This window comes from Arabidopsis thaliana, chromosome 4 (genome assembly GCF_000001735.4).
Source record: "Arabidopsis thaliana chromosome 4, partial sequence".
Classification (NCBI taxonomy): Eukaryota; Viridiplantae; Streptophyta; class Magnoliopsida; order Brassicales; family Brassicaceae; genus Arabidopsis; species Arabidopsis thaliana.
In genome coordinates, this window is record NC_003075.7 from 438,457 (window position 1) to 464,625 (window position 26,169).

Genomic DNA, 26,169 nt, shown 5'->3' on the forward strand with positions numbered 1-26,169 from the left:
TTTTCTGCTTTCAATATTTTCTATTTTCTTTTATTTTGAAATAGTATTTTTTTTTGTAGGGATTTGAAAATAGTTTTTTTTTTGTAGGGATTTTAAAATAGTTTTTGAAACTACTAACTAATTATTAATAAAATTCAATGCTTTGAATAAAATCTAAATGGTATACAAATATTAAACTTTACAAGAATATGAGTTAACTATTTAATACCTTTAAGATTTCATATTTACTTTTGATGATATGTACATTTTAATACGTATATGGCAATATCATTGGTAGATACACTATTTCTAACTTAAATTTTAAAATGTGGTAAAAACATAAAATTGAAATACTAAGAAATGTTACTTTAACACTTTTATCCTCAAATTTGGATTTCTGGATGTTTCTATAGGTCGAACCAATAATTAAAGAATTGATAGTAACAAAATGGGTTTTAATATTGATTAGAAGAAAATTAAATTAGGTTAAAGAAAAAGGAAAGAGTAGACGAAAAGTTAAATAAATTTTAATAGGGTTTTAATATTGATTGATATAACTCTCTGACTCTTCTGTGACTCTTTTCAACTTCTGACTCTTTCTCTTTCGCTCTCTCATTCTTAACAAGAAAAAAAACTGGCATCATCTCATCATGAGGAACTCTTTTCCTCCTTCAGACGGTGGGAGATCGACGACTGATCGTCGTCAGCAGTCGTTTCCCTCATCCTCAACGAACCGTTATAACTCTCGCTCTGCACAATCTTCTCCGCCGCTCAACCACTGTACTACTTGGAACCAGCAACACTCTCAGTACCATAACACTAATTTCCCGCCAAATTACAGACGTGATCGTGCTCCGTCGTCGGGATTCTCTCCTCCAGTCACGCGGGCTAGGCCTAATTTCATCGTTCAGCTGCTTCACCCCGCCGCCGCTAACAGTGACACAAAGCTGTCTAAGAAGCAAGAGATCGAGAGTATCGCTTTGCTTTGCGAAATTCCGGAGGAATCAGTTCACGTGCCTCAATTTGGTTGTATCGCTGCAAGCTTCAGTTTTCGTCAGTGGGTCGATGCGCGTTCTGCCGTTGTGGCTCTTTGGGATTATCGTCTTCAAGGGAGACATGATTTTGTTCCTGAGCTGATTCCTAATGTTGTTGTTCCGTCTGACATGGACGAGCTTAAAGACAGGCTTCGTGATCTTTTCTCGTCTCATGTTCTTTCGCTTATGGAAAATGGACAAGGGGTCAAGAAGGTGAGAATGGAGATTGATGACAAGTCTCGTCAAGTTGCGTCCTTTTCGTCTAAAAGGGGTCTGAAATTTGAGGTTTTTGAGAAAAAGAAGGCTCTTGAAGCGGAGAGAGATTTGGTTGTGAATCGGCTTGACGAATTCAATAATGCCATGAAGAGCATTTTGCGATATCTCATAGGACAAGACGGGTATGAGTTTGATGTAGATGATGAAGATGACGAAGACGTGGCCGTGTTTTCTTTGGAAGGGGCCTATGATTGGAGACGTATTCATTATTTGATTCTTAGAGAGTGTCGAAGGCTAGAGGATGGACTGCCTATCTATGCCTACCGGCGGCAGATTTTGAAGAAAATTCATTGTGAACAGGTATCTTTAAGAATCTCCAAGTTGACAAGTGCTCTTTGGGTCCAAGCTAGTTTTGAATCACTTGAGTACAGATATTCGAGTTATGCTGTTGTCTTGTTGTACTAGTTCATATTGTCTGCTAAGGTTCAGTTTTATAAATGAGTCTGTGTTTGGTCATTTTGAATTGATTTTAATTGTGTTTGTAGATAATGGTGTTGATTGGAGAAACTGGTTCAGGGAAGAGCACTCAGTTAGTTCAGTTCCTTGCTGATTCCGGAGTTGCTGCTAGTGAGTCGATTGTTTGTACACAACCACGGAAGATTGCTGCCATGACATTGACTGATCGGGTCAGAGAAGAAAGCAGTGGTTGTTATGAGGAAAATACTGTTTCTTGTACTCCAACTTTTTCGTCTACTGAGGAGATTAGTTCCAAAGTTGTATACATGACGGATAATTGTCTGCTTCAGCACTACATGAAAGATCGGAGTTTGTCTGGCATTTCATGTGTTATTATTGACGAAGCTCATGAAAGAAGCTTAAACACGGACCTTCTTTTGGCATTGCTTAGAAAGTTGCTATCCAGAAGGATTGACCTGAGGCTTGTTATCATGTCTGCCACGGCTGACGCCAACCAACTTTCACAGTATTTGTTCGATTGTGGTATTCTTCATGTCAATGGGAGGAACTTTCCGGTGGAGATTGTATATTCCCCTAGTGGCACAGAAGAGAATTCTGTTGTTGGCCGCATTGCTTCATATGCTGGTGATGTTGTTAAGATGGCAGTGGAAATACATAAAACAGAGAAAGAAGGAACCATCCTTGCATTCTTGACTTCCCAAGCAGAGGTAGAATGGGCATGCGAAAGGTTTGTAGCTCCGTCTGCAATTGCTTTGCCTTTGCATGGAAAGCTTTCCTTCGAAGAACAATTTATGGTTTTCCAGAACTATCCTGGGAGACGAAAAGTGATATTTGCCACGAATATTGCAGAGACGTCGCTGACTATTCCTGGTGTCAAGTATGTAATTGATTCCGGGATGGTGAAAGAGAGTAAATATGAACCTAGAACGGGTATGAGCATCCTAAAGGTGTGCCAGGTCAGTCAGAGTTCTGCTCGACAACGTGCTGGTCGTGCTGGAAGGACAGAACCCGGAAGATGTTACAGGCTCTACTCAAAAACCGATTTTGATTCAATGAATCTTAATCAAGAACCTGAAATTCGGAGGGTCCATCTTGGTGTAGCACTTTTGAGGATGCTTGCTTTGGGAATAGACAACATAGCGGCTTTTGAGTTTGTTGACGCGCCTGTCCCGGAAGCCATTGCAATGGCTATCCAAAATCTTGTTCAGTTGGGTGCAGTCGTTGAGAAGAACGGTGTTCTTGAATTAACACAGGAAGGGCATTGTTTAGTCAAGCTGGGGCTGGAACCAAAGCTTGGAAAGTTAATTTTAGGCTGCTTCAGACACAGAATGGGCAAAGAGGGGATTGTTCTTGCTGCTGTCATGGCTAATGCTAGTAGTATATTTTGCAGAGTTGGTAACTTTGATGATAAGATGAAAGCTGATCGCCTAAAGGTATGATTCTGAGCTCCCGGTTAATTTTTTTGTTGTGGTATTTTTCTTCCATAGAATGATTAACCCTTTCCTGTTATTTTACGTTTTTAATTTACCAGTATACACAGGTTTTGAACTTTTTTAGTTTTAAATCTTCTTACAGCCTGCTTGAAGATATGTTCTAAAGTTTTTTACTTTGTCATCTTCTAGGTGCAATTCTGCAATGATAATGGAGACTTGTTCACTCTTCTTTCGGTGTACAAAGAATGGGCATCTCTGCCACGAGATAGAAGAAATAAATGGTGCTGGGAAAATAGCCTGAATGCCAAATCAATGAGGAGATGTGAAGACACAGTCAAGGAATTGGAGATATGCATTGAGAGAGAACTTACTCTTGTCAGCCCTAGTTACTGGGTTTGGAATCCAAATGAGGGTACTAAACACGACAAGTATTTGAAAATGGTTATACTTGCATCTCTTGCAGAAAACGTGGCGATGTACACTGGCTATGATCAGCTTGGATACGAGGTGGCATTGACTAGTCAACAAGTTCAGTTACATCCATCGTGTTCATTGCTAGCATTTGGCCAGAAGCCAAGCTGGGTTGTTTTCGGGGAACTTCTATCTATTGTGGACCAGTACTTGGTATGTGTAACTGCGTTTGATTTTGAAGCTTTGTATATGCTTGATCCACCACCACCTTTTGATGCATCCCAGATGGATGAGCGGAGGCTCCGAGTTAAAAAAGTGGTTGGTTGTAGTAGCACTGTGCTAAAACGATTCTGTGGGAAATCTAATCGTAGTCTGCTTTCAATTGTTTCTCGTGCTAGGTCTCTTTGTTCGGATGAAAGGATTGGTATCCAAGTCGATGTCGATCAGAATGAGATTCGACTGTATGCGTCTCCCCTCGACATGGAAAAAGTGTCAGCCCTTGTGAACGATGCATTGGAATGTGAAAAGAAATGGATGCGTAATGAATGTTTGGAGAAGTATCTATTTCATGGTCGGGGACAAATACCTATTGCACTGTTTGGATCTGGTGCTCAGATAAAGCATCTTGAAGTTGATCAGAGATTTCTGACAGTCGATGTACATTATTATGGCGACGATGTTGTTGATGACAGAGAGCTTCTGACGTTTCTGGAGAAGAAGATTGATGGGTGTATCTGCTCTATTTACAAGTTTGCTGCGAACAAGCAAGACTGTGATGAGAAGGAGAAGTGGGGTAGAATAACCTTTCTCACTCCAGAATCTGCTATGAAGGCAACAGAAATTCAGAAATTTGATTTCAAAGGATCAGTGCTCAAAGTATTTCCATCACTGTCAACTGGTGGAGGAATTTTCAAGATGCCTTATTTCTCTTCCGTGACAGCTAAGATTCGTTGGCCGAGAAAGGAAAGTAGTGGTAGAGGATGCCTTAAGTGCCCTTCCGGAGATATTCACAGTATACTTGGTGATATAACCAGCCTTGAGATAGGAACAAATTATGTCCATATTCAGAGAGATCAACTGTCCAATGATTCTATCTTGATAAGTGGACTTGGAGATCTTTCGGAAGCAGAAGTTTTAGATGTTTTGGAATTCAGAACGCAGAGAAGAGATCTGAATTTTTTCATATTCAGAAAAAAATACAGTGTGCAGTGCCCATCTCCTACTGCTTGCGAAGAAGAGCTTCATAAGAGAATATTTGCGCGCATGTCAGCAAAGAATCCAGAGCCAAACTGTGTCCAAGTTCAAGTTTTTGAACCAAAAGAAGACAATTACTTCATGCGAGCGTTAATTAAGTTTGACGGGAGATTACATCTCGAAGCTGCAAAAGCTTTGCAAGAGTTAAATGGGGAGGTGTTACCTGGATGTCTTCCATGGCAGAAGATAAAGTGCGAACAATTGTTTCAGAGCTCCATAATCTGCTCCGCTTCTATCTACAACACTGTCAAAAGACAATTGAACGTTTTATTAGCAAGGTTTGAGAGACAAAAAGGTAAAATTTCTACACAACATTTGAGCTTTTGCTCTTTAATTTTCATTACCTTCTGTCAACAAATAACCTTACTGAATGTCTACTTCTGACTCCGATATTGATTAAGAACAATTGTGTAGGGTAAGGGATATTTGAAGAATGCATAAGCTTATGTGTCCTATTTTTCCTGTGAACTTGTCCAAATTTTGATGTGCATTAACGTTTGTTTATATTTTTGTAGGGGGTGAATGCTGTCTGGAACCAACTCATAACGGGGCTTATCGTGTTAAAATTACTGCTTATGCAACAAGACCCGTTGCGGAGATGCGGAGAGAGCTTGAAGAACTCTTAAGAGGAAAACCCATAAACCATCCAGGCTTCACACCTAGAGTCGTGCAGCATCTTATGTCCAGAGATGGTATTAATCTGATGCGGAAGATCCAACAGGAGACAGAAACTTACATTCTATTAGATAGGCACAATCTCACAGTACGCATTTGTGGAACAAGTGAGAAAATTGCCAAGGCAGAACAAGAACTGGTTCAGTCACTTATGGATTATCATGAGAGCAAGCAACTTGAAATCCACCTCCGAGGTCCTGAGATCCGTCCTGACCTCATGAAGGAAGTTGTGAAGCGGTTTGGTCCGGAGCTCCAAGGTATCAAAGAAAAGGTGCATGGTGTGGATCTCAAGCTCAATACCCGGTACCATGTTATTCAGGTTCATGGGAGCAAAGAAATGAGGCAGGAAGTACAAAAGATGGTCAATGAACTTGCACGAGAAAAGAGTGCACTGGGTGAAAAACCAGATGAGATTGAACTTGAATGCCCCATTTGCTTGTCTGAAGTTGATGATGGCTACTCTCTTGAAGGATGTTCACACCTCTTCTGCAAAGCTTGTTTGTTGGAGCAATTTGAGGCATCGATGAGAAACTTTGACGCATTCCCAATACTTTGTTCTCACATAGACTGTGGAGCTCCAATAGTAGTCGCTGATATGAGAGCCCTCTTATCACAAGAGAAGCTCGATGAACTCATCAGTGCATCCTTGTCCGCTTTTGTAACATCCAGTGATGGAAAGTTGAGGTTTTGCTCCACACCTGATTGCCCTTCCATCTACCGTGTAGCTGGACCTCAAGAATCCGGTGAGCCATTCATCTGTGGAGCATGTCACTCAGAAACATGCACAAGGTGTCACCTCGAGTATCACCCGTTAATCACTTGTGAAAGGTACAAAAAGTTCAAGGAGAATCCGGACTTGTCGCTTAAGGACTGGGCAAAAGGGAAGGACGTAAAGGAGTGTCCGATTTGCAAGTCGACGATAGAGAAGACTGATGGGTGTAACCATCTGCAGTGCCGGTGTGGAAAGCACATTTGTTGGACCTGCTTAGACGTCTTCACTCAGGCAGAACCTTGTTATGCCCATTTAAGGACAATTCATGGTGGAATCGGATTAGTCGAGTTAGGTGTCCCAGAGCACCCTGTTGCCCAGCCTGTTCACAGGCTTTGAAACCGGACTGGACCCATGTATCTATATCCTGTAACATCTGGTTTGCTTAATGTGTACATATATGTGAACATAGTGTAGTTCGGTATAGTACCTTCTTTAACCAATTGAATGAACCGATCATATTCTAATCCGGATGCCAAATAAACTAAAGATTGTTGTAAATGAAAGACTTGGGACTTGACTCGCTACATCACTGATTACGCGTAAATGTCTACAGAGAGTTTACTAAGTTGAAAGAAAACTACTTCCTAACATACAGAGACATCGCCATTAATGGCCTTAACTTAAGAGTCAAAAAAACATTTGATGGGCCTACCCTTAATTAAAAGCCCAATTCGATATTCGAATCGAACCCACCGGCCTAACTAAACTGTTCAGTGTCCCCAAATCTTTTTGCAACTTCTTTCTTCTTCATATTCTTCTCACCGTGAAGGCGTCGTCACCGCCGATGTTATTATCTCCGGCGATGTTTTCTGATCATCACTGCTTTACTCTTACTGCGAGGTTGGTTATTTTCAAATCTTCTTCTCTCCGTTCTTTCTTTCGAAGTCAGAAACTTTGCCGCCATTTTCAGTAAAAGGGTTGATTCTACATTCCCTAGAATCATCTAATAACTAGGGTTTTCATTAGGTTACGTATTGGTTAAAATTAGTTGAAATCATGTTTCTTATTTCTCTTTTCGAACTAAATTTGGTAATCAGATCTCTAGAGTGTATGATTTGTCATAACATCTAATCGAAATTAGAATCCGTATATGTTTCATTCAGAGAATAAATCCTGACTTGTTAATTTGATATAGAATGTCAGATTCTGATGAAGCTAAAACGTCGGAGGAAGAATCTCAACTTGCTGAGCAAGAAACAGAGACTCAAGAAGGTGAAATGACTAAAAACTTAAAGAAAAGAGATCTTGATGCAGTAGAAGATGAAGATTCGAATAACGAAAGCTCCAGATTAGAGAAACTAGAGAAGAAGATAAAAAAAGAAACAGCGAGGAAGCTTGAAACTGACTTTGTGCTAACAGGGGAAGAGGATGATGATGCATTGCCCTTAGCCTGTTCCATTTGCCAAAACCCATTCTTGGATCCTGTTGTCACCAACTGCAACCATTACTTCTGCGACAAGTGTGCTCTAAAGGTAATCTTTTCCTTACAACAAGTTTCGTAATTTCTGAAAACACACTCAAAACAGATTTTCCTTGTTATTTTTTTTCATAATGCAGCATCACACTGAGAACGATACTTGTTTTGTGTGTAACGAGCCAACTCTAGGGCTTTTCGACACAGCCGTGGAGATCAAGGAAAGAATAGAGGAAGAACGTGAGAAAGCCAGAGGTTTGTTAAAAACGCAAAACTCTCTGTTTTGACACCAAAAACCTACTCTTACAAAACTCGCTCGGTGATGTCTCTTTGTAGCCATGGTAAAGGAAGTGACAGCAATGTTAGAAAAGGCATCGACAATGGCGGATGACGCCAAGGGCGTAGCGCAAAAGGTTGTAAAAATGGTGGAGGAGATTGAAACAATGGTGGAAAAAGTGGCGGCTATGGCCACAAAGGCGGGAGAAACGGCGACAATGGCGGCAGATATGGTGAAAGAAGCTGAGGAGACGATGGAAACAGCTAAAGCTAATATGTCCAAAGCCTTTGTGGTAATGAAGTCGGTGAATTGGAACGTGTAAATCGGGTCAAAACAGAGTTTTATTGTGATCTCATGCTGACATCAGCTACAATCTTTATCTAATAAGATAGATTCTCACAAGATTCTTTTATCTATCTACTTTTTAGAGAAGATGAGATCATACTTCGGAGATAGATAGGTGTCGTAAAAATTGGGAAGCTTACTTGGCAGGAGAAGAGAGATATACACACGTGCTTAAAGTCAACAGCTAATCCAAAAAGGTAGACGACAAACCAGTTAAACTAAGACACGTAATCTATCTTAAAGATTTGTCGGTTCATCGTAAATCCGTTGGTGGATTAATATATGTCGGTGTCTTCGTTGATTTTCTTAGCCTAACCAACCAAACATAAATAAAAATCGAAGCTTTACTTTGTTTGCTTCTATTATATCCACTTCCAACAAGATTCCTCAAAAGGAAAGAAGAGAAAGAAGATAAGAGATATCTGGTTGGTCGGAGATGGAGATGATCGGAGGAGACGATACAGATACAGAGATGTACGGAGCTCTAGTGACGGCACAGTCCTTAAGGTTGCGTCATCTTCACCACTGCAGAGAGAACCAGTGTACCTCTGTTCTCGTCAAATACATTCAAGCTCCTGTTCATCTTGTACGCTCTTCTATTCTCTCATCCTCTGTTTTTCTTTCTCTGTTTTCTTTATGTACTTTGTTGAAGTTAATTCTGTCTGATTCACCGGGAAAATGAAATTTCGCCGGATTTAGGGTTCCCGATCTTTCTATTTTTGTTTGCAAATTCTCGTTTTTTTTTTAGTTTACTTGTTGGTCTCTCTTAGTCTTAAAGCTAAGGATAGTGAATATACATATATGATTCAGGTTTGGTCACTGGTGCGGAGATTTGATCAGCCGCAGAAATACAAACCATTTATAAGCAGATGCACTGTAAATGGTGATCCTGAGATCGGTTGTCTCAGAGAAGTAAATGTCAAATCTGGTCTTCCAGCAACCACCAGTACAGAGAGATTGGAACAGCTTGATGATGAAGAACACATCCTCGGTATCAACATCATTGGTGGTGATCATAGACTTAAGGTGACTAAATCCAAATCTCATAGTATTCAGAAACATTAGCGGTTGCTATAATGGTTATTGTTTTCTGCAGAATTACTCTTCGATCTTGACTGTGCATCCGGAGATGATTGATGGAAGGTCAGGAACTATGGTGATGGAGTCTTTTGTTGTGGATGTTCCTCAAGGCAACACCAAAGATGATACATGTTACTTCGTGGAATCACTCATAAAGTGTAACCTCAAATCCTTGGCTTGTGTCTCTGAAAGATTGGCTGCTCAAGACATTACCAATTCCATCGCAACTTTCTGTAACGCTTCCAATGGATACAGAGAGAAGAATCATACAGAAACCAACCTTTGAAGATTTGGCTAGATTAGTCCCACGAACAAACTCAGTGAAGGAAATTTAGATTCATAGAAGCACGTGTGATCATGCTTCTCTGCTGCTTTACTCAGATCAGCTCCATGGGCCATTTTCGAGCATGCAGTCAAAGTTTTGATGTAATTTGTTTTCTGGTGTTTGTTGGACAGTGTCTGTATTTACGCACCATTGTTAGAAAAAACAGAGCTAGGTAGTATCTATATTATCACCAAGAGTCGTTGCAGGAACATTTTCCGTCTCTGAAATGATGAACCCTTGCCCCTTCTTGTAAAACAATCTCACGGTTTCTCAAAACCGACATGTATTTGGCTACGGTGTGGCTATCAGAACATATATTCGTGTTTTTGACCACTCTTATAGGAGCTAAGCCTTTCTTCTTGATAAGGCCATACGTCATTGCTAACTTCTCTGTATGTCCCATAAGCAGCTTCTCTTTCTCTGAATCACTTATGTCTTGGTGTATACAGCTTGTGTCTGGCACATAACCTGATTTCTTCATCTCAGAGACTAATTTGTACAGCTCAAAGTATATATCTCCTTCATCAGGATGTGTTTTTCCCTCCGCATAGAAGATGTGAACCGTTTGATCTATCTGAATCCAGCTCCACAGATCCTGGACTCTCACCCTGTTATTCCTCATTAAGTTCCGTATACGTTCAACATCTTCCCATCTGTTCAAATTACTGTACAAGTTTATCATCATCATGTAGTTAGCTGAATTGTGTGGTTCTAGTACTTGAAGCCTCTTCCAAGCGATTTCCGCGAGTTCTAGGTCTCTATGAATCTTACAAGATGAAAGAAAAGCACCCCAAATAGTTGCATCGGGTTTTAATGACATTGTTTGAATGAAGTCCCAGGCTTCATCAAGATAACCCGATCTCCCGAGCAGATCTACCATGCAAGAGCAGTGTTCGATGGTCGGGATTATACCATAACGAGACCTCATAAGATCAAAGTATTTCCACCCTTCTTGGACAAGACCTGAGTTCTTACAGACAGACAAGACAGAGGTAAACGTTATAGCATCTGGTTCCATGCCCGCTTCAAGCATCACACTGAAAGCCGCGATCCCTTCTTCGCCTCGCCCAAACATGGCATAACCCATGAGCATACAGTTCCAAGAAGCTAGCGATTTGTTCTTAATGCCCCAGAAAATCTCAATCGCACTTTGCAGATCCCCTGATTTTCCATACATATCTACTAGTGCAGTTGCAACATATGCATCGCAGATCAAATTTTTCCTCAAACAGAAACCGTGAACCTCTTTGCCACTGTGTAGTAGACTTAAGCAACCTAATATCTTAAGCAAGGTGGACATAGTTGCTGCGTTCGGACCAACACCTTCTTCCTGCATTTTAATGAAAACTTTGAGAGCATTCCTGAAGTTTCCATTTTTGGAACATCCTGAAAAAATGGCTGTCCATGAAACCACGTTAGGGGCCACACCTTTCTCCTTCATCTTCCCTATCACATCTAATGCCTTCTCAGGTTTCCCCAAAGTCGCATACCCAGAAGCAAGACTGTTCCATGTAATAGCATCAGGTTTGATCCCTTCCTTCTCCATTCTAATCATCAAAGCTTCAGCATCCTTTAGAAGACAAGCGTACGAAAGTCCCGAGACGAGTGAATTCCAAGCAACAATGTTCTTCGCATCCATCATATCAAAAACCATCCGGGCGTAAGGCAAGTAGCCAGTTTTAATATACATGTCGATCAAGGTGGTTTCTACATACACATCGTACCAAAGCTGATTTCTTAATATGTATCCGTGGATCGCTTTCCCAAGTTTAAGATGCCCCGGTTCAGCTACAGCTTGAAGAAGACTACTAATTGAGCTCGTGCTTGGCTTCAGACCAGCAATTTGCATTCTCTTCAATACAGCAATGGCATCTTTGGATAAGCCTTTAGAAGCATAACCTGACAAAAGAGAGTTCCATGTCACTATATCTGGCTTCAGACCACATATCTCCATCTCGTCCAGGAGACCGATAGCATCATCTACATAACCAAGTTTCGTATAACTCGATAAAATCGAGTTCCACGAAGACAAATTCCGGTCTTTCATCGAGTTAAAAACTTTCCTGGATAATTCAAGCTTGCCATTCCTCGAATACATGACAATCAAAGAGTTACACATAGACACATTTGATTCAAGCCCGAGTCTCAGAACATACCCATGAATCTGTCTCCCTTCTGCAAAACCTTCCTTATTGCTACAAACTTGCAAAAGCTTAACCATTGTGCTATCATAAGCTTTAGCACCAGAAAACTGCATCTCTCTGAAAAGTTCCACAGCCTTTTCCCAATTCCCACTCCGCAAGTTTACCATTACGATCTCGTTCCATGCAAGATCATCTCTTTTAGGCATTTCATCGAATAACTTGTTAGCAAAACCCAAACTCACACATCTTCCATAAAAACCCATCGACGCAGAAACCACTCGTGTGTCTGAATTATCAAGCCCTCTCTTGATCAAACCACCATGGATAGTTAAACCCAGAAACCGATACATTAGAACAGCACAAATTCTCAAAACCATAGCGAGAACTACTTCATCAAAATTTACTCCTTTGTTCTGTAGCTGAACAAATTCCTCTAAGACCCTATACTTTTCTACTCCGAAATTCTCAGCCTTTTCCAAAAAATCCCTCCATGAAACTTGATTCCGAGGGAACCCCATGAAGAACACAGTACTAGCATATCCAAATTCTTGAAATTCAAGGTAACGAGTGATCAAGCTCTTAGCGATGAACTCCAATTCGAATCGATCGAATAACTTCATCATCCGAGCATGAGTAGCTTTAACAGAAACCAGATTTTTGCATCCATTTAGCTTCTTCAACGGATAAAAATCCCAACTTGGAGACGACGGTTCCAGAGATATTGAGAATGGTATAGATTCAAACGACTCATGTTTGATTTCCAGAGAAGAACAAGAAAATGAATGGTTACCTAGATATCTTCGCTGCGAGTGATGAAGAAACAAGGAGCTGTAACAATGGCGGTAAGTTGAAGAGAAGTTCTCCATTTTATTCACTTCACAGTTTCCGGATAAGAGGACACTATCCGTTTTATTGGTATTTTCACTACGATCTCAGAAACGCAGCGTTTTATATGTTTGAAGAAGATTCACTAGCAGAAGATAGCAAATTACTCATCTAAACACTACAAAAAGTTGAGAAAGATTCAACATCATTCTCAAGTGTTCTTACAACAAAAGCAGCAACTTACATAAGCTTGAGCTATTAGTGTTCATCTTCAAGAATGATACAAGACAAGTAAACATTTTTTCATGAAACTAATCTGTGATAGTTTACCATTTTTCCCTTGGAGTACCATCAGGGAACACAGGAGTAAGTACTTTCTCTTCTTTCTTTCTAGGACTACTTGATTTTCTACTTGAAGGACTTAATCCAATCTTCACGCTATCTTCTTCTTCGTCTTCATCATCATCATCAAAGTTAGGAGGCACATCTTCCTCTCCTTCGTCATCTGTCCAATCGCCATCATCATCATTGCCACCATCTTCACCTTCCAAGTAACCATCAACATCAGACCATTCTTCAGCATCACTTTCTTCTTCTTCCTCCTCACCATCTGCATCGCTTCCATCGATCTCTACCTCTCTTCCTTCTTCGTCTTTCCTGGGTCCTCCTCTCCTTGGGAACCTTGGTACAGAAACAAGTGCACGCATCTTCTCTTTCACAAGAGTTAAAGGATCTTTATCTATCAATTCAGAGTTCCTGTAAGCTTCTCTTAAGAACACCGAGTCTCTTTCACCTTTCAAAGACACGTAGAAGAGATCAGGGTGCCTAATAAGCATTCCCCTCAGTTGTTGTGAGAATCTGAATTCCTCACGGAAATGAGTCAAGTGATCCACCAGCGTTCTTTTCTCAGTCGTTAAGCTCAAAAGCTCATGAATAACCCCACAAGCATGCTTTTCTTTCTCGAGTGTTCCCGACCTCAAGTGGGAGAAATCCTTGTAAGGAGATATATACTGCATGTCACGGAACTGAGATATCTTCCTCGTCTCACTCTTTGAAAGATTGAGACCCCTTGGAAGCTTAACCCTGTTGAACTTAGGTGGTCTATCAATAATCAAATTCCTTTCTTCTGACTCTCTAGTCCTATTATCATCCTCAGATAACTCAGCAGCTGACACTGCAAGCTCAGGATCCCAGTGAGTCAACTCTAAAGCCGGACCTCTAGGCGTAGGAACCACACGGAAATATTGCGGGTAACGCTGACAAATCGTGTCGCGGAACTCTAACGGAAGCCCTAAATCAGTCTTCAAATGGGAAATCTTCTCCAACAATATCCGCTTATCAATAGACATCATCACCAGTTTCCTCAGCTTAACAACCAGTACATCTTCAAGCTCATTCCTAATCCTCATTTCGTCAAGGTACAACCTTTCAGCCTCTGATGTCATCTTAAATCTCAAAGAATAAGCTCCTTCTTCAACTATCTCAAACACACCAGGATATTTCCTAAGCAGAGCTATAAACCGACGACGTTTCTTCAAACCCAAATCTCTCCTGTACTTACCCAAACCCCTAAGAGACATCATCCTATCAGGTTGACTCACAAGAATCTTCCTAATGTTCAACACTAACTTAAGTTTCTTATCCCTTTGAACAACGCTATCGAAAGTAAGCTCTTTCCTTCTCTTCACAGCAGCTCTCACAGGCTCAACAACAACACGAGTTTTCCTAGAAGTACTCCAAAACCCATACTTGTTCCCCAAAATCAAACCTTCCCCCATAAACTGAGACCTCGCAGCTCGAATTGTGGACATGGGCAAACCGGATTTGACCGAAAGCTTGGTTTTTTCATTGAATGGAGAGTTACAAGAGACAAACAAAGGTTTATGTGCAGAAAGCAGAAGCTTGGGCTCCATTTCTGAGACTCCAAGCCTGTAAATTGATAACTCCTAATAAGTATTCTCCGACGAAAAATTGATTCCAGGAAATAAAAAAATCTTACCTTATCCCTTCGGTTCAATCTAGTAAGAGGTTCTGCAGAAGAATCTGTTTCTGGTCGCGAAGATTTGGATTGGGGTTTAACGATAAAAGTCATAAAACCCTCTTCTTTTTTCCAGAATGATGTGTCCATCTCTCTGATATCCTCTTATTGGTCTTTAACGTAATATTTGACCAGAAGCAGGGGTAAATATGGAATTAACATCATTCCAAAAATCTCCTAGTTCTAACGATGTTGTTTCGTTCTCTGTTTCACTGGTGAGAAACTCGATGGCGAGGAGGCGACGTTCATCGGCGGCGGAGAGTTTGAAACGGCGGAACGACGGATACGAGTCACTGTGTCAAGTCGTACAACAAGATTCAGATCGGAGACTCATCACCATTTTCGTAATCTTCTTCATTGTGATTCCCGCCGTTTCGATTGCTGTGTACAAAGTCAAATTCGCTGATCGAGTCATCCAAACGGAATCATCAATACGTCAAAAGGGAATCGTTAAAACTGATATTAATTTCCAAGAAATCCTCACTGTGAGTTCCATAGTTTTGGGTCAATGTTGCAATTCAAAGAAGAAAAGCTGAAAACTTTAGGATGAATTTTCATTAAATTTGGTTTGAATTTGTTTCAGGAACATTCCAAGGCTTCAGAGAATTCAACTAGGCACTATGATTATCCAGTGTTAGCTTACATTACTCCATGGTTGGTTTCTTTGGAACATTTTTAGATTTGAGATATTGAAAATATACAAATTGTTGTCACTGAGGGCAGTAGGGATTGGATTCATATGCTAAAAATGCTGTGTAGGAACTCTAAAGGCTATGATATGGCAAAGATATTCAACTCAAAGTTTACACATTTATCGCCGGTATGGTACGACCTGAAGAGGTATATTGTATACATTTGTTAATGAGTTCTAAGTTCCTGCAATTATCTCATGGTTTCCACAAAATAGTAGTGACATTTTTGGTTTCTGTTTCTGGTAGCCAAGGGTCTGGATTGGTTTTGGAAGGGAGACATAATGCTGATAAGGGATGGATTCAAGAGCTTCGGTCAAGAGGCAATGCACTGGTAGTTTAACCAGCACACCTATTTTTCTTCCTTCTCTGAATTGGCCAGAGATCGGTACCCGGAAAATGCTGATGTTTAACTTGTTTTTCCTTCTTTGATTGTCTGGACTTTTTTCCCCTTTTATGTAGATATTACCAAGAGTTGTTCTAGAAGCAATTCCTGGGGAGATGCTTAACAAAAAAAAACTAAGAGAGAAAGCTATCAGTCTTATTGTCACAGAGTGCAAGTAAGGGTCTCCCAAAGCTCTACAATTCCTGTATATTTCATGCTCTGAAAAGGATGAATTTCTTTACATTAGAGCTTGTGAATTTTAACACTTACCTTGTCATCATGTTTGCCTTGAACTCTAGGGAAATGGAATACAATGGTATCGTGTTAGAGTCTTGGTCAAGGTGGGCAGCTTATGGCGTTTTGCATGACCCTGATTTGCGGAAAATGGTATGCCCTGTAATCTCTTCCAGGCCGCTGCGATTTTTTTTCCACATAATGCATCATGTCAGCAAGCTTTTTTATAAATCTTCTAGGCACTGAAATTCGTAAAACAACTTGGAGACGCTCTTCACTCAACGAGCTCACCAAGAAACAACCAGCAACATATGCAGTTCATGTATGTCGTTGGTCCGCCTCGTTCAGAGAAGCTCCAAATGTACGATTTTGGGCCAGAAGATCTTCAATTCTTGAAAGATTCGGTTGATGGGTTCTCTCTTATGACCTATGATTTCTCAAATCCCCAGAACCCTGGCCCCAATGCTCCTGTCAAGTGGATAGATTTAACTCTCAAGCTCCTGCTTGGGTCATCCAACAACATAGACTCAAACATAGCCAGGAAGGTTCTTCTTGGTATCAACTTTTACGGCAACGATTTTGTAATCTCTGGAGGTATATAAAGCATCCAAGCTTATATAAGCAACTTGTTCTCTTCCCGCCTTTCTTTCAAAACCAACTGACATAAACTGTTTTCTTTTGCGCAAGATTCAGGAGGTGGAGGAGCAATCACCGGAAGGGATTACCTCGCATTACTCCAGAAACACAAGCCAACTTTCCGTTGGGATAAAGAGAGCGGCGAACATCTTTTCATGTATAGAGATGATAAGAACATCAAGCATGCTGTTTTCTATCCTACATTGATGTCAATCCTTCTACGGCTTGAGAATGCTCGTCTCTGGGGAATCGGCATTTCAATCTGGGAAATCGGACAAGGTTTAGATTATTTCTTTGATCTATTGTAAGTTCCATACATTGCATCATGTTATGTTTTCTTAATGTTATACTTGATCCTCTTTGTTCACTTAAATCAAATGCTGAGGAACCTTTTGTATCTAGTCTAGTCTCTGTTCTTTGTGTTCTAGATAAAGGACATTTTGGTAAATATGCAGAGGCTTCTCTTGAAGCATCTTCAATATTCTCTGGCCACACATTTGACATGCAATTTCGGACTAAGTAAGTCACTATGCTTTAGTCCTCTACACCAAAACATGATCAAGAGGTATCTCATCCGAATATTCCACGTGTCAAGCAAGCGGTGGCTAGGATTGATTACACAGTCCACGTCAGCTCTCTAGAAACGGCTCAATGCTCTTGTCCTTGACACTTTTCTTCCACTTCTTCTTCATCATCTTTAATCGTTGGGAAAAGTTTGATGATACGGAGTGGACAATTCTTGGTGTAGAAGGAGAATCTGAGAGAGAGAGAGTCATGGAAGCTCTGAAAACCGCAACTTTTAGCCCTATGTCGGTGTTATCCGAGAAAAGATCAGAACCACGAAAGCCTTTCTCGCTCCCTAACCTCTTTCCACCAAAATCACAGAGACCAATCTCCCAAGAAAGCTTCTTGAAGAGATTCAATGGTGGATTGGCTCTTCTAACTTCTGTTCTAAGCAGTGCAACAGCTCCTGCTAAATCCCTGACGTACGAGGAAGCTCTGCAACAATCTATGACCACTTCTTCATCTTTTGATTCGGATGGTCTGATTGAAGGGATATCCAATTTTGTCACAGACAATCCTTTGGTTATTGCCGGTGGAGTTGCTGCATTGGCTGTTCCATTTGTTCTGTCTCAGGTTCTGAACAAGAAGCCCAAATCATGGGGAGTTGAGTCTGCTAAGAATGCTTATACCAAGTTGGGTACTGATGATAATGCTCAGTTGCTTGACATAAGAGCTACTGCTGATTTCAGACAAGTGGGCAGTCCTAATATTAAGGGTTTGGGTAAAAAAGCGGTTTCTACTGTTTATAACGGTGAAGACAAGCCTGGTTTCCTGAAGAAGCTTTCTTTGAAGTTTAAAGATCCTGAGAACACCACATTATACATTCTGGACAAGTAAGGCTCTTGGAATCTTACAAAATATATTGAAAGTTATAATATTGAGGCTTATAGTTACATTGAGTAGCTTATATTGTCTGATCACTGAATAATTATAGTCTCAGCATTCCTTCATTATCTATGAACCTGTGATTGTTTGCTTTGTGGAAGAATATTCAAACTTGAGTAGTGATAATCATAAGTGTTATTGTACATCTGATAGAATATTGCAATGGGAGAGAAATTGAAAAGCATTTTAGATTGCACACATTGTTGTTAATACAGTCTAACTCTTTGAATGGAAAGCCAGGTTTGATGGAAACTCTGAGCTTGTTGCTGAATTGGTGGCTCTTAATGGATTCAAATCTGCTTATGCGATTAAAGATGGTGCAGAGGGACCTAGAGGCTGGTTGGTGTGTGTTCCCTTTCCTCTTATCCCACAATGTGTCCTTCTTCAACAAATCCTTTCGATTCGACTTATTTACATTTGTCATTATATATCTGGTTTGCAGAATAGCAGCTTGCCTTGGATAGAGCCAAAGAAGACTCTCAGCCTTGATTTAAGCAGTTTGACGGATAGCATCAGCGGTGTATTTGGTGTGAGTATCCAATTTTACATTCATTTAATTTAAGTTTCTGTAACAAACATCGAACAATGATTTAACATAAATGTACAGGAGAGTTCTGATGGTGTATCTGTCGCTCTTGGAGTAGCTGCTGCTGCTGGATTAAGTGTTTTTGCATTTACAGAGGTCAGTCTTTCGGTATTATCCCTCTTATTGTCTCCAGAAAATTCCGGTATTAATCTTATATCTATCATCATCCCTACAGATTGAAACCATACTCCAACTACTAGGTTCAGCTGCACTTGTTCAACTTGCAGGCAAGAAACTTCTATTTGCTGAGGCAAGTTCTTCCCATCTTTTCATTCATCAAGATTCAGTTTGAATGTATTTATCGCAATTGGTGATGTTTTGATGGTTACTTTTCTATACTCTCTACAGGACCGAAAGCAAACTCTAAAACAGGTGGATGAGTTCTTGAACACAAAGGTTGCCCCTAAAGAACTTGTTGATGAGTTAAAGGTAACTAATTTAGATACATATCTCCATTAGTAATAAAACCCTTTATAGAAATAACTCTACGTGGAATAACAGGAAATAGGAAAGGCTCTTCTTCCTCAATCAACAAGCAACAAAGCTCTCCCAGCACCAGCAACAGTAACAGCAGAAGCAGAATCAGCTACAGCTACAACCACCACAGTCGATAAACCAGTACCTGAGCCAGAAACAGTTGCAGCTACAACAACCACTGTAGATAAACCAGTACCTGAGCCAGAGCCAGTGCCAGAGCCAGTGCCAGTGCCAGCGATTGAAGCTGCAGTCGCTGCACAAGTAATCACAGAACCAACCGAAACAGAAGCCAAACCAAAACCTCATTCAAGACCTCTCTCTCCATATGCATCGGTAATGTTTCTACTTTCTCATAAAGAGGCTCTTTTGGTGGGAAATAAAGAAACCTTTAAGCTGTTTATAATTATAATTTGGACCTCCGTTGATCCTTGAAGAAGTATCTTTATGATTTACGAGTTCGTACATGGGTTTCTGTTATCGTTTATTAATATGATGTCTTTCTTAACTCTTTTACAGTACCCTGACTTGAAGCCTCCATCTTCTCCGATGCCATCGCAGCCCTGAAAACAGCTAAGAACAGTCTCTCTCTCGTTACTTAGTCTGGTTTTGTCCTCCTGCAAACAGAAGAACAAAAGTGGTCGAATATTGTAACTTGTTCTTTTTTCTCTCGTTTTTTCTCCCGAACTTAGATGCTACTTTGTGTCGAATCTGAGATAAGTGGACTTTGTTTTGTTTTTCTCCCTTTATACCACCATTGAGTTCAAACAAGAGTCTGTCATCGCGTTAAAGGGGATCAGAAGCTGTGTGAGGGGTGTATTGGACGAAATAAAAGTTGTGGGGAAATTTCCAAATATCTTGTGATTACTGGATCTTGTGGGATAGATCTCTTTCTTTCTCTTATTCTGGATTCCCTATACATAACAAAAAGGTTAAATGGGGTAATGAAAAGTGTGACATATACTTAGCATAAACCAATGTGTAGAATAATCCATGTTTCCTTTATTAAGTGCTATGCGTTAATCGGCATCTATAAAGTGTTGCATTGATGAACAAAGTGGATGCCTAAACTAGACGTTTAACTAAATGTTTAGAATGAAATCTTCATCTCATCTAAAAAGTGTTGCATTGATGTAAAAAGTGGATGCCCATTAGTTCTTGGCTTTGAAATGTTTTTAGAATGAAATCTTCATCAATCTCCATATGTGGTTCAATCCACTCATTTTATCTTTTGTTAAAGATGTTCTTCAGGCCAATATAATGATGACCATGGATGGTTTGCAACTCGCATATAACACTTCTTTATCCGATGGTTACAAGTATTACATGGCTATAGATAGCTTTTGCATGCAACAAATTATCTATCAAAGTTTATGCATCCTCTAAAATATGGTCATTGGCAAGCCACTAAACGTATATATTGTGACAATGTATGATGATATATTTTTATGTGTTGACTCCGTTTTTCATTAAGTAATGAAACATGTTGCTCTAGATTACCATTTTAATCGCAAACATATATGTTGCTCTACCACGCATTGCATCAAATGATAAGCTTGAGGACGCTTCGACAAAAACATATTTCTCCTTCTTCTTACTGAACCAAATGACAATTGACAAACCCCATTAATAAAATCGGTTAGTGTTAATGTGTCACTCATAATATTAACTTAGTAAAGAACAAGACCACATTAATTAAATCAGGTGTTAGTCTGAGAATATACGTTTCTCTTCCTCATTCCAAACTTAAATTCGGAATTTACTGAGAATATATTGTTAGCACTGAAAAAGGTTAAGTTGAAAGTTTGCTAGGGATGGCAATTAAATATAGTCTTGCCTTGGGGATATTCCCTTCGTGGACTTGTAAGTTTATTTATAGGTCCTCTTATGTATATATAGATGATCTAACGATCGATATACTATGAAAAAAGTTGTTACTAGATTTTATTGCAGGTAATAGTGTTGAATAACCCGAACCAATAAAGCAGTTGTAACGAACACACGACACGTTGCTTACTGCGAGGACCACTTTGTTTTTTGTTTTTTTTGGCTTTAAGCCAATTTAGGACCAAATTTGCATGATTGAGGATGCAAGTATCCAACCCATTTTCATCTTTCGTAGTGACACTCATTTACTTTTGTGATGGACACGTTATAGTATATCTTAAATATTAAAGAGACATGATTGGGGGATCATTGTTTTAATTTAAATAATGTAGATTCTATTCTTTTCATGGTATTAATCCAATTTATAGAAAGTTATGTGTTATTAGCAATTAAGCTAAATGATGAAAACAATCAGTTTAGTGAAACAAACTCGCCGAGAAAACATGAATGGTTGAAAATATTATTGTGTTTTACAAACGTACACGAGGACAATAGTTTTGTAAGTTTTTCTTAGGCATTGAAAAATGTTTGATACAAAAAGTAATGTTAAAATAATTAAAAATGATTTTGTCTTAATATATCCAAAATTTCAATCTATTATGAACAAAGGGAGTATAATTTCTGATTGAATGAACTGGAATAGCAATCAGAAAAGCTTTGAAAACAATTGTTGTTGATTATTAATGATCTTAATTAACGGCATGTATCAATATTTATACAACTTATGTTCCAGTCCAAGCCATCACAACGGAGTAAATGAAGTCACGGGTACTTGTGGTTTTTATTGGTTGCAAACTTGCAACTTGCAAAGATAGCTAACAATAATTAATATAATTAATGAGAACAAAACCAATTTAGTAAATTAAAATCCTTTAACATAGAAACCGACCAAACCCGTTGGACCGTTGGTTACTTGATTTGGTTAGTTGCTATAAATAGAAATGATGGTTCGTGTGCAACCTTCAAAATACGACCACTCTCTCAGAGTACTCTCTTAGTTTCTTTCTTCTTCTTCTTTGTAATACGGTGCCGTTTGACATGGATAACCATCGCAGGACTAAGCAACCCAAGACCAACTCCATCGTTACTTCTTCTTCTGAAGGTAAGCTGAAAACTTAAACACCTTCGTTTTCTCATTTTTCCATGTTTTTTTATACTTATCTATATATAATGAGAAATCTGAATTTTGGTGATGACAAGGAACAGAAGTGAGTAGTCTTGAGTGGGAAGTTGTGAACATGAGTCAAGAAGAAGAAGATTTGGTCTCTCGAATGCATAAGCTTGTCGGTGACAGGTTTGATCTTTTAACTAATAATGAATACTATTTCGTAGGAAAATAATTTAATTGTAACACCATAGTAAAAGCTGAATTTTGTGTGTTATTATTTGATGAAAGGTGGGAACTGATAGCTGGGAGGATCCCAGGAAGAACCGCTGGAGAAATTGAGAGGTTTTGGGTCATGAAAAATTGAAAAGTGATCAATATATCTCTATAGTTTCACTGATTGTTTCGATTATATTCCGTTGTATTTTAAATTTACCAACTCTGTTATAAGAAGAAAACTTTCTTAAATCCCAAACCATTTAACTCTCAAGAACCATTTATTGTGTGGGCTACGAATATTTGGGCCTTCCAAGCCTAAATTTATTTTTTTGCCATCCTAGTAATTTCTAGAAGCTAAGTCGTAGATGTTGTACGTGGATATTTCATTAATTTCTGCTTAAAGCCTTAAACACTTGACACATGAAAGTGGCAAATAACCTACTTCAAAACAAAACAAAAGTGGAAGTCGTTTTACAAGTCATAAAATGACATGCTGTCTTCAGGTCCCACACATGTTTTCTGTATATTTGTCGTTAACGCTATTTCACCTACTCCACACACACACACTTATTTTCTTGGTCATCCACGTTTTAGACTTTTAGTTTTTCCTTAATCTCTGATCCATAACCACGAAACGGACGATCTTCAATAAAAACCCATAACGTATCTCATTACCAAACAAACATATTGTTGAAATCTATGTGTCTCACTGATGATCTATATATGTAACTCTTGAGATTGCAACAAATGTTTAGAACTTGAACAAACTGTTATTTTTATAAGCCATATATATATTTAACTATTGACGATAGACAATTGATGATTCTCTTGAACAATATTTAACTATATATGCAACATCTTCTTCTAAGCTGATCTTAATTGCAACATCTTCTACGAATTAATCAAAAGCCAAAAACATATACAAATAAAAGTTGAGACAAACGAAGCAAAGAAAAGTAGAACATACATATACATACAGAAACACATTTGCACAAATCCCACCGTTGATTATACAAATCATATTAGAACATCAAATATTTAGTGGTTGCCATTTTGCTCTAACTCTTTTTTGTGGGCTTTCCACTTTAAGGCCACAAGACTAAGTGCTTTTGTCGAAGTCCCATCATCCTTCAACACCCTACAAGCTGCTTCCTTCAACTCCTTCATCTTGTTCCTCACTCCTTTGCCTTCTTCACCTTCCATCAATCCTTTTACCACTCTAGCCACCTCTTCTCTTCTAACTAACCCATCGTCCCCGGCACGCGGCCTAAGTGCCGCACGAATATCTTCACTCAACAAAACCGCATTCATCTTCTGTTCTGCGTATAATGGCCATGCTATAAGTGGAATACCGCTTACTACACTCTCTAGAGTCGAATTCCATCCACAATGAGTTAAAAATCCTCCCGTGGATGGATGCGCCAAGACTTGGGCTTGTGGAGCCCAAAAAGGGATCACAAAACCTCTTTTTTTAGTCCGCTCTAAAAATCCCGGTGGTAAAAATGTCAATGGATCTGTTTGGCTATGTGAATCAAAATACGACGAATTAGCGATCCCACTAGGACTTCGTATGACCCAAAGAAACCGTTGCTCACTATCTGCAAGACCAAGAGCAAGCTCATTGAGCTGCTCACATGTGAGGGTACCGCCACTACCAAAGGACACATATAAAACCGAACCGAGCGGCTGGTTATCCAACCACTTTAAACATTCAGACTCTTCGGTTTGCTTAGCCTCTTGCTTACCAATGTTAACCAACGGTCCAACCGGATAAACCGGTGGTTTATCAAGACCCGGTTCTTGCAAGGCCTTTATAGCATTTGGCTCTAGCTCAAAGAAGGTATTCACAAGAATACCTTCGGCTTCTTTGTACCTCTTGGTGTTATGGAGAAGCCATTTGTATGCATCGTCTTTCCGGTCTTGGGCCGGGTCAAGGAAATCTTTCCCGGCAACCGGTACACATCCAGGAAGCATAAGCGGTTCGGTTAATTCCCTGAACTCACACGACACCGTTTCGTCTAGTTTAGGCAAATGGAGAAAAAACGACAAGACGTTGGCCGTTGTTGGGTAGAAAATATACGGTGGCACGTGAAATTCTACGGCCACGTCGAAAGCGTCCGTACCGAAGAGATCGACGACGAGCGCCGTTGGCAAACGACCTCCCTCCACGAACGAGTCGAAGACTTTCCGGAGCTCCGGGTTTGAACGAGTCACGGTGAGGGAGATCCGAGATTCGATGCGAGTGGACGAAGAGAGATCGGTGAGATCAACAGGAGGGAGAAAGACGGAGGAGATTGAAGAAGGGAGAGAGTCGAGGACGGTTCTCTGAGCTTTTGATGGTGGACCTTCGCCGGCGATGACGAAGGTAACGGTGAGGCCGTGAAGATGGACGAGTCGTTTAGCAAACTCGACGAGTGGTATGAGATGACCCATTCCCGGACTTGGTATGATCGCAACGTGAGGTGTTTTGGATTCCTCCATTGATGCAAATATTCAAGAACTGATACTTTGTTCTTTTTTCTTCTTTCTACTTTTGTAGTTTGTGATTATTATCTCCTTTTTTCTTTTTTTTTTTGTAATTTGTGTGGTATTAAGTAATGGCTTTATATAGAGAGTTTGTGTGAATCATTGAGAGGAGAAATTCTATTTTCTATTTACTTGTATGTGTTTTTTTTGTAGAATGTCGCTTGTGGCGACCATGTTCGAATATGAATATTTTGGTGACCGATTATTTAAACTAAAAAATCATCATTTACGTAATTCATTTTTATACTTATTATTTTGTGATTTCTCATGTTAATATGAAATCAACCATTTAAATTGTGGACATATTAATACATTTTGATTTTCATGTAGATTTAAAGTAAAGCATTTAACAAGCTGTGTAAAATATATTCATAACTTACATAAAATTGGGAATTATACATAATAATGCTATTATATAATATCCATAATTGAAACCAATATATATATATATATATGTTTATTAAATATGGTTGCCAAAAGAATATATATAAAATTTTCAATTATTGGAGAGGGGTAGGGAAATTGTTGAAAAAAATTAGTGATGACCAGCTTTTTTGTGATTGTGGGTCAATTATATTTGTGCGTGTGAAATGTCTTGAGCGCACGTGTGAATATGTGATGAAATGCAAACGTAATGCTTCCGCAATGATTTTTCTCCCCAATTTTCTTAGCTATAATAAAATAAAATTCTTTCGCTCTTTTTTTTTTTTTTTACCATTAACATTAAATTTTGGAATGGTAATTTGCTATTACATAAAAAATTCTATAAATTAATAATATTGGTACCATAAAATTTTATTAATTTATAGTGATATTAGTTTATCCTATAAATTAATAAATATTTATAAATTTTTTTACGTAAAATACAATATTAAATTCTTTTAAATATGTTTTTTAATTTAATTTTTCTTATATTTTGTTGTTCGTATATTCAATTATGTTAAAAATTATTTTTCTCTTGACTTTTTAATTTATTTTTTTACAAAATATTGTGTCCGTATATTTACGACGTTAACGTGAGGCTTAATCCAATTTTTTTTAACACAAATCTTAGCAATGATTAAAAAATGTTACAAAACCAAATATGACGGATCAAATACGTAAGGAGTTATGTGAGTACAAAAGAGATCATACCAACTGTACTCTAAAAAGAGTTGTAATTGTGGCTTGAATAAAAGTTTTAGATAAAATTAGTATTAGAATGTATGCTTAAGATTTATGATTATTAATTTATGATATTATTAGGATCATATTTTTACATAGGGATTTCAAAAAGATTA

The 26,169-nt window shown here is 39.0% G+C and overlaps 9 protein-coding genes and 1 long non-coding RNA gene across 17 annotated transcripts; 6 read left to right on the top strand and 4 right to left on the bottom strand.

Moving 5' to 3' along the window:
• Window positions 1–534: 534 nt before the first annotated feature.
• Window positions 535–6,762, top strand: AT4G01020 (helicase domain-containing protein / IBR domain-containing protein / zinc finger protein-like protein). Its single transcript, NM_116330.3, has 4 exons — window positions 535–1,589; window positions 1,775–3,139; window positions 3,329–5,099; window positions 5,320–6,762. Exons 1-4 carry the CDS (start codon window positions 630–632, stop codon window positions 6,585–6,587), a joined length of 5,364 nt encoding a protein of 1,787 aa, NP_567206.1. The 5' UTR covers window positions 535–629; the 3' UTR covers window positions 6,588–6,762.
• A 203-nt stretch (window positions 6,763–6,965) lies between these two features.
• On the top strand, window positions 6,966–8,492 carry AT4G01023 (RING/U-box superfamily protein; the record flags this gene model as incomplete). Of its 3 annotated transcripts, NM_001340297.1 has the most annotated exons (5): window positions 7,030–7,091; window positions 7,387–7,723; window positions 7,809–7,920; window positions 8,002–8,234; window positions 8,371–8,492. In NM_001340297.1, the coding sequence occupies 5 exons, from the start codon at window positions 7,036–7,038 to the stop codon at window positions 8,377–8,379; spliced, it is 747 nt and encodes a 248-aa protein (NP_001328915.1). In that variant the 3' UTR covers window positions 8,380–8,492. The 3 variants fall into 3 exon arrangements, with proteins under 3 accessions (NP_001328916.1, NP_001328915.1, NP_567207.1); NM_001340296.1 differs by having other exon boundaries at window positions 6,966–7,091; window positions 8,002–8,375; NM_116331.2 differs by lacking the exons at window positions 7,030–7,091; window positions 8,371–8,492 and having other exon boundaries at window positions 7,388–7,723; window positions 8,002–8,269.
• A 29-nt stretch (window positions 8,493–8,521) lies between these two features.
• PYL7 (PYR1-like 7) lies at window positions 8,522–10,055 on the top strand. The gene is made up of 3 exons (NM_116332.4): window positions 8,522–8,873; window positions 9,098–9,313; window positions 9,384–10,055. The coding sequence occupies exons 1-3, from the start codon at window positions 8,724–8,726 to the stop codon at window positions 9,651–9,653; spliced, it is 636 nt and encodes a 211-aa protein (NP_567208.1). The 5' UTR covers window positions 8,522–8,723; the 3' UTR covers window positions 9,654–10,055.
• AT4G03845 lies at window positions 8,853–9,121 on the bottom strand. Its single transcript, NR_141755.1, has one exon. It is a non-coding gene; the product is annotated as an other RNA (long non-coding RNA).
• AT4G01030 (pentatricopeptide (PPR) repeat-containing protein) lies at window positions 9,485–12,186 on the bottom strand (the record flags this gene model as incomplete). Its single annotated transcript, NM_116333.3, has 1 exon — window positions 9,485–12,186. One exon carries the CDS (start codon window positions 12,184–12,186, stop codon window positions 9,880–9,882), a length of 2,307 nt encoding a protein of 768 aa, NP_192012.2. The 3' UTR covers window positions 9,485–9,879.
• A 551-nt stretch (window positions 12,187–12,737) lies between these two features.
• Window positions 12,738–14,787, bottom strand: WTF1 (Ubiquitin carboxyl-terminal hydrolase family protein). Its single transcript, NM_001125436.2, has 2 exons — window positions 14,661–14,787; window positions 12,738–14,590 (listed from the first exon to the last, which is right to left on the bottom strand). Exon 2 carries the CDS (start codon window positions 14,572–14,574, stop codon window positions 12,988–12,990), a length of 1,587 nt encoding a protein of 528 aa, NP_001118908.1. The 5' UTR covers window positions 14,575–14,590; window positions 14,661–14,787; the 3' UTR covers window positions 12,738–12,987.
• A 103-nt stretch (window positions 14,788–14,890) lies between these two features.
• Window positions 14,891–17,155, top strand: AT4G01040 (Glycosyl hydrolase superfamily protein). Of its 2 annotated transcripts, none has more exons than NM_116334.4 (8): window positions 14,891–15,184; window positions 15,283–15,353; window positions 15,459–15,539; window positions 15,638–15,722; window positions 15,851–15,948; window positions 16,073–16,160; window positions 16,247–16,601; window positions 16,695–17,155. In NM_116334.4, the coding sequence occupies exons 1-8, from the start codon at window positions 14,927–14,929 to the stop codon at window positions 16,949–16,951; spliced, it is 1,293 nt and encodes a 430-aa protein (NP_192013.1). In that variant the 5' UTR covers window positions 14,891–14,926; the 3' UTR covers window positions 16,952–17,155. The 2 variants fall into 2 exon arrangements, with proteins under 2 accessions (NP_192013.1, NP_001328747.1); NM_001340298.1 differs by having other exon boundaries at window positions 14,913–15,184; window positions 16,701–17,092.
• Window positions 17,127–20,054, top strand: TROL (thylakoid rhodanese-like protein). Of its 2 annotated transcripts, none has more exons than NM_001340299.1 (8): window positions 17,127–18,040; window positions 18,333–18,435; window positions 18,535–18,621; window positions 18,700–18,774; window positions 18,854–18,928; window positions 19,027–19,107; window positions 19,180–19,488; window positions 19,672–20,054. In NM_001340299.1, the coding sequence occupies exons 1-8, from the start codon at window positions 17,295–17,297 to the stop codon at window positions 19,717–19,719; spliced, it is 1,524 nt and encodes a 507-aa protein (NP_001329711.1). In that variant the 5' UTR covers window positions 17,127–17,294; the 3' UTR covers window positions 19,720–20,054. The 2 variants fall into 2 exon arrangements, with proteins under 2 accessions (NP_001329711.1, NP_567209.1); NM_116335.2 differs by having other exon boundaries at window positions 17,312–18,040.
• Window positions 20,055–21,938: 1,884 nt separating this feature from the next.
• Window positions 21,939–22,790, top strand: CPL3 (CAPRICE-like MYB3). 3 transcript variants are annotated; one of them, NM_001036490.2, is made up of 3 exons: window positions 21,939–22,141; window positions 22,246–22,333; window positions 22,436–22,790. In NM_001036490.2, exons 1-3 carry the CDS (start codon window positions 22,078–22,080, stop codon window positions 22,509–22,511), a joined length of 228 nt encoding a protein of 75 aa, NP_001031567.1. In that variant the 5' UTR covers window positions 21,939–22,077; the 3' UTR covers window positions 22,512–22,790. The 3 variants fall into 3 exon arrangements, with proteins under 3 accessions (NP_001031567.1, NP_974493.1, NP_192015.2); NM_202764.1 differs by having other exon boundaries at window positions 22,016–22,141; window positions 22,249–22,333; window positions 22,436–22,629; NM_116336.4 differs by having other exon boundaries at window positions 22,023–22,141; window positions 22,240–22,333; window positions 22,436–22,618.
• Window positions 22,791–23,056: 266 nt separating this feature from the next.
• On the bottom strand, window positions 23,057–25,100 carry GT72B1 (UDP-Glycosyltransferase superfamily protein). Of its 2 annotated transcripts, NM_001203720.1 has the most exons (2): window positions 23,827–25,100; window positions 23,136–23,425 (listed from the first exon to the last, which is right to left on the bottom strand). In NM_001203720.1, the coding sequence occupies exons 1-2, from the start codon at window positions 24,842–24,844 to the stop codon at window positions 23,394–23,396; spliced, it is 1,050 nt and encodes a 349-aa protein (NP_001190649.1). In that variant the 5' UTR covers window positions 24,845–25,100; the 3' UTR covers window positions 23,136–23,393. The 2 variants fall into 2 exon arrangements, with proteins under 2 accessions (NP_192016.1, NP_001190649.1); NM_116337.3 differs by having other exon boundaries at window positions 23,057–25,086.
• Between the last annotated feature and the right edge of the window lie 1,069 nt (window positions 25,101–26,169).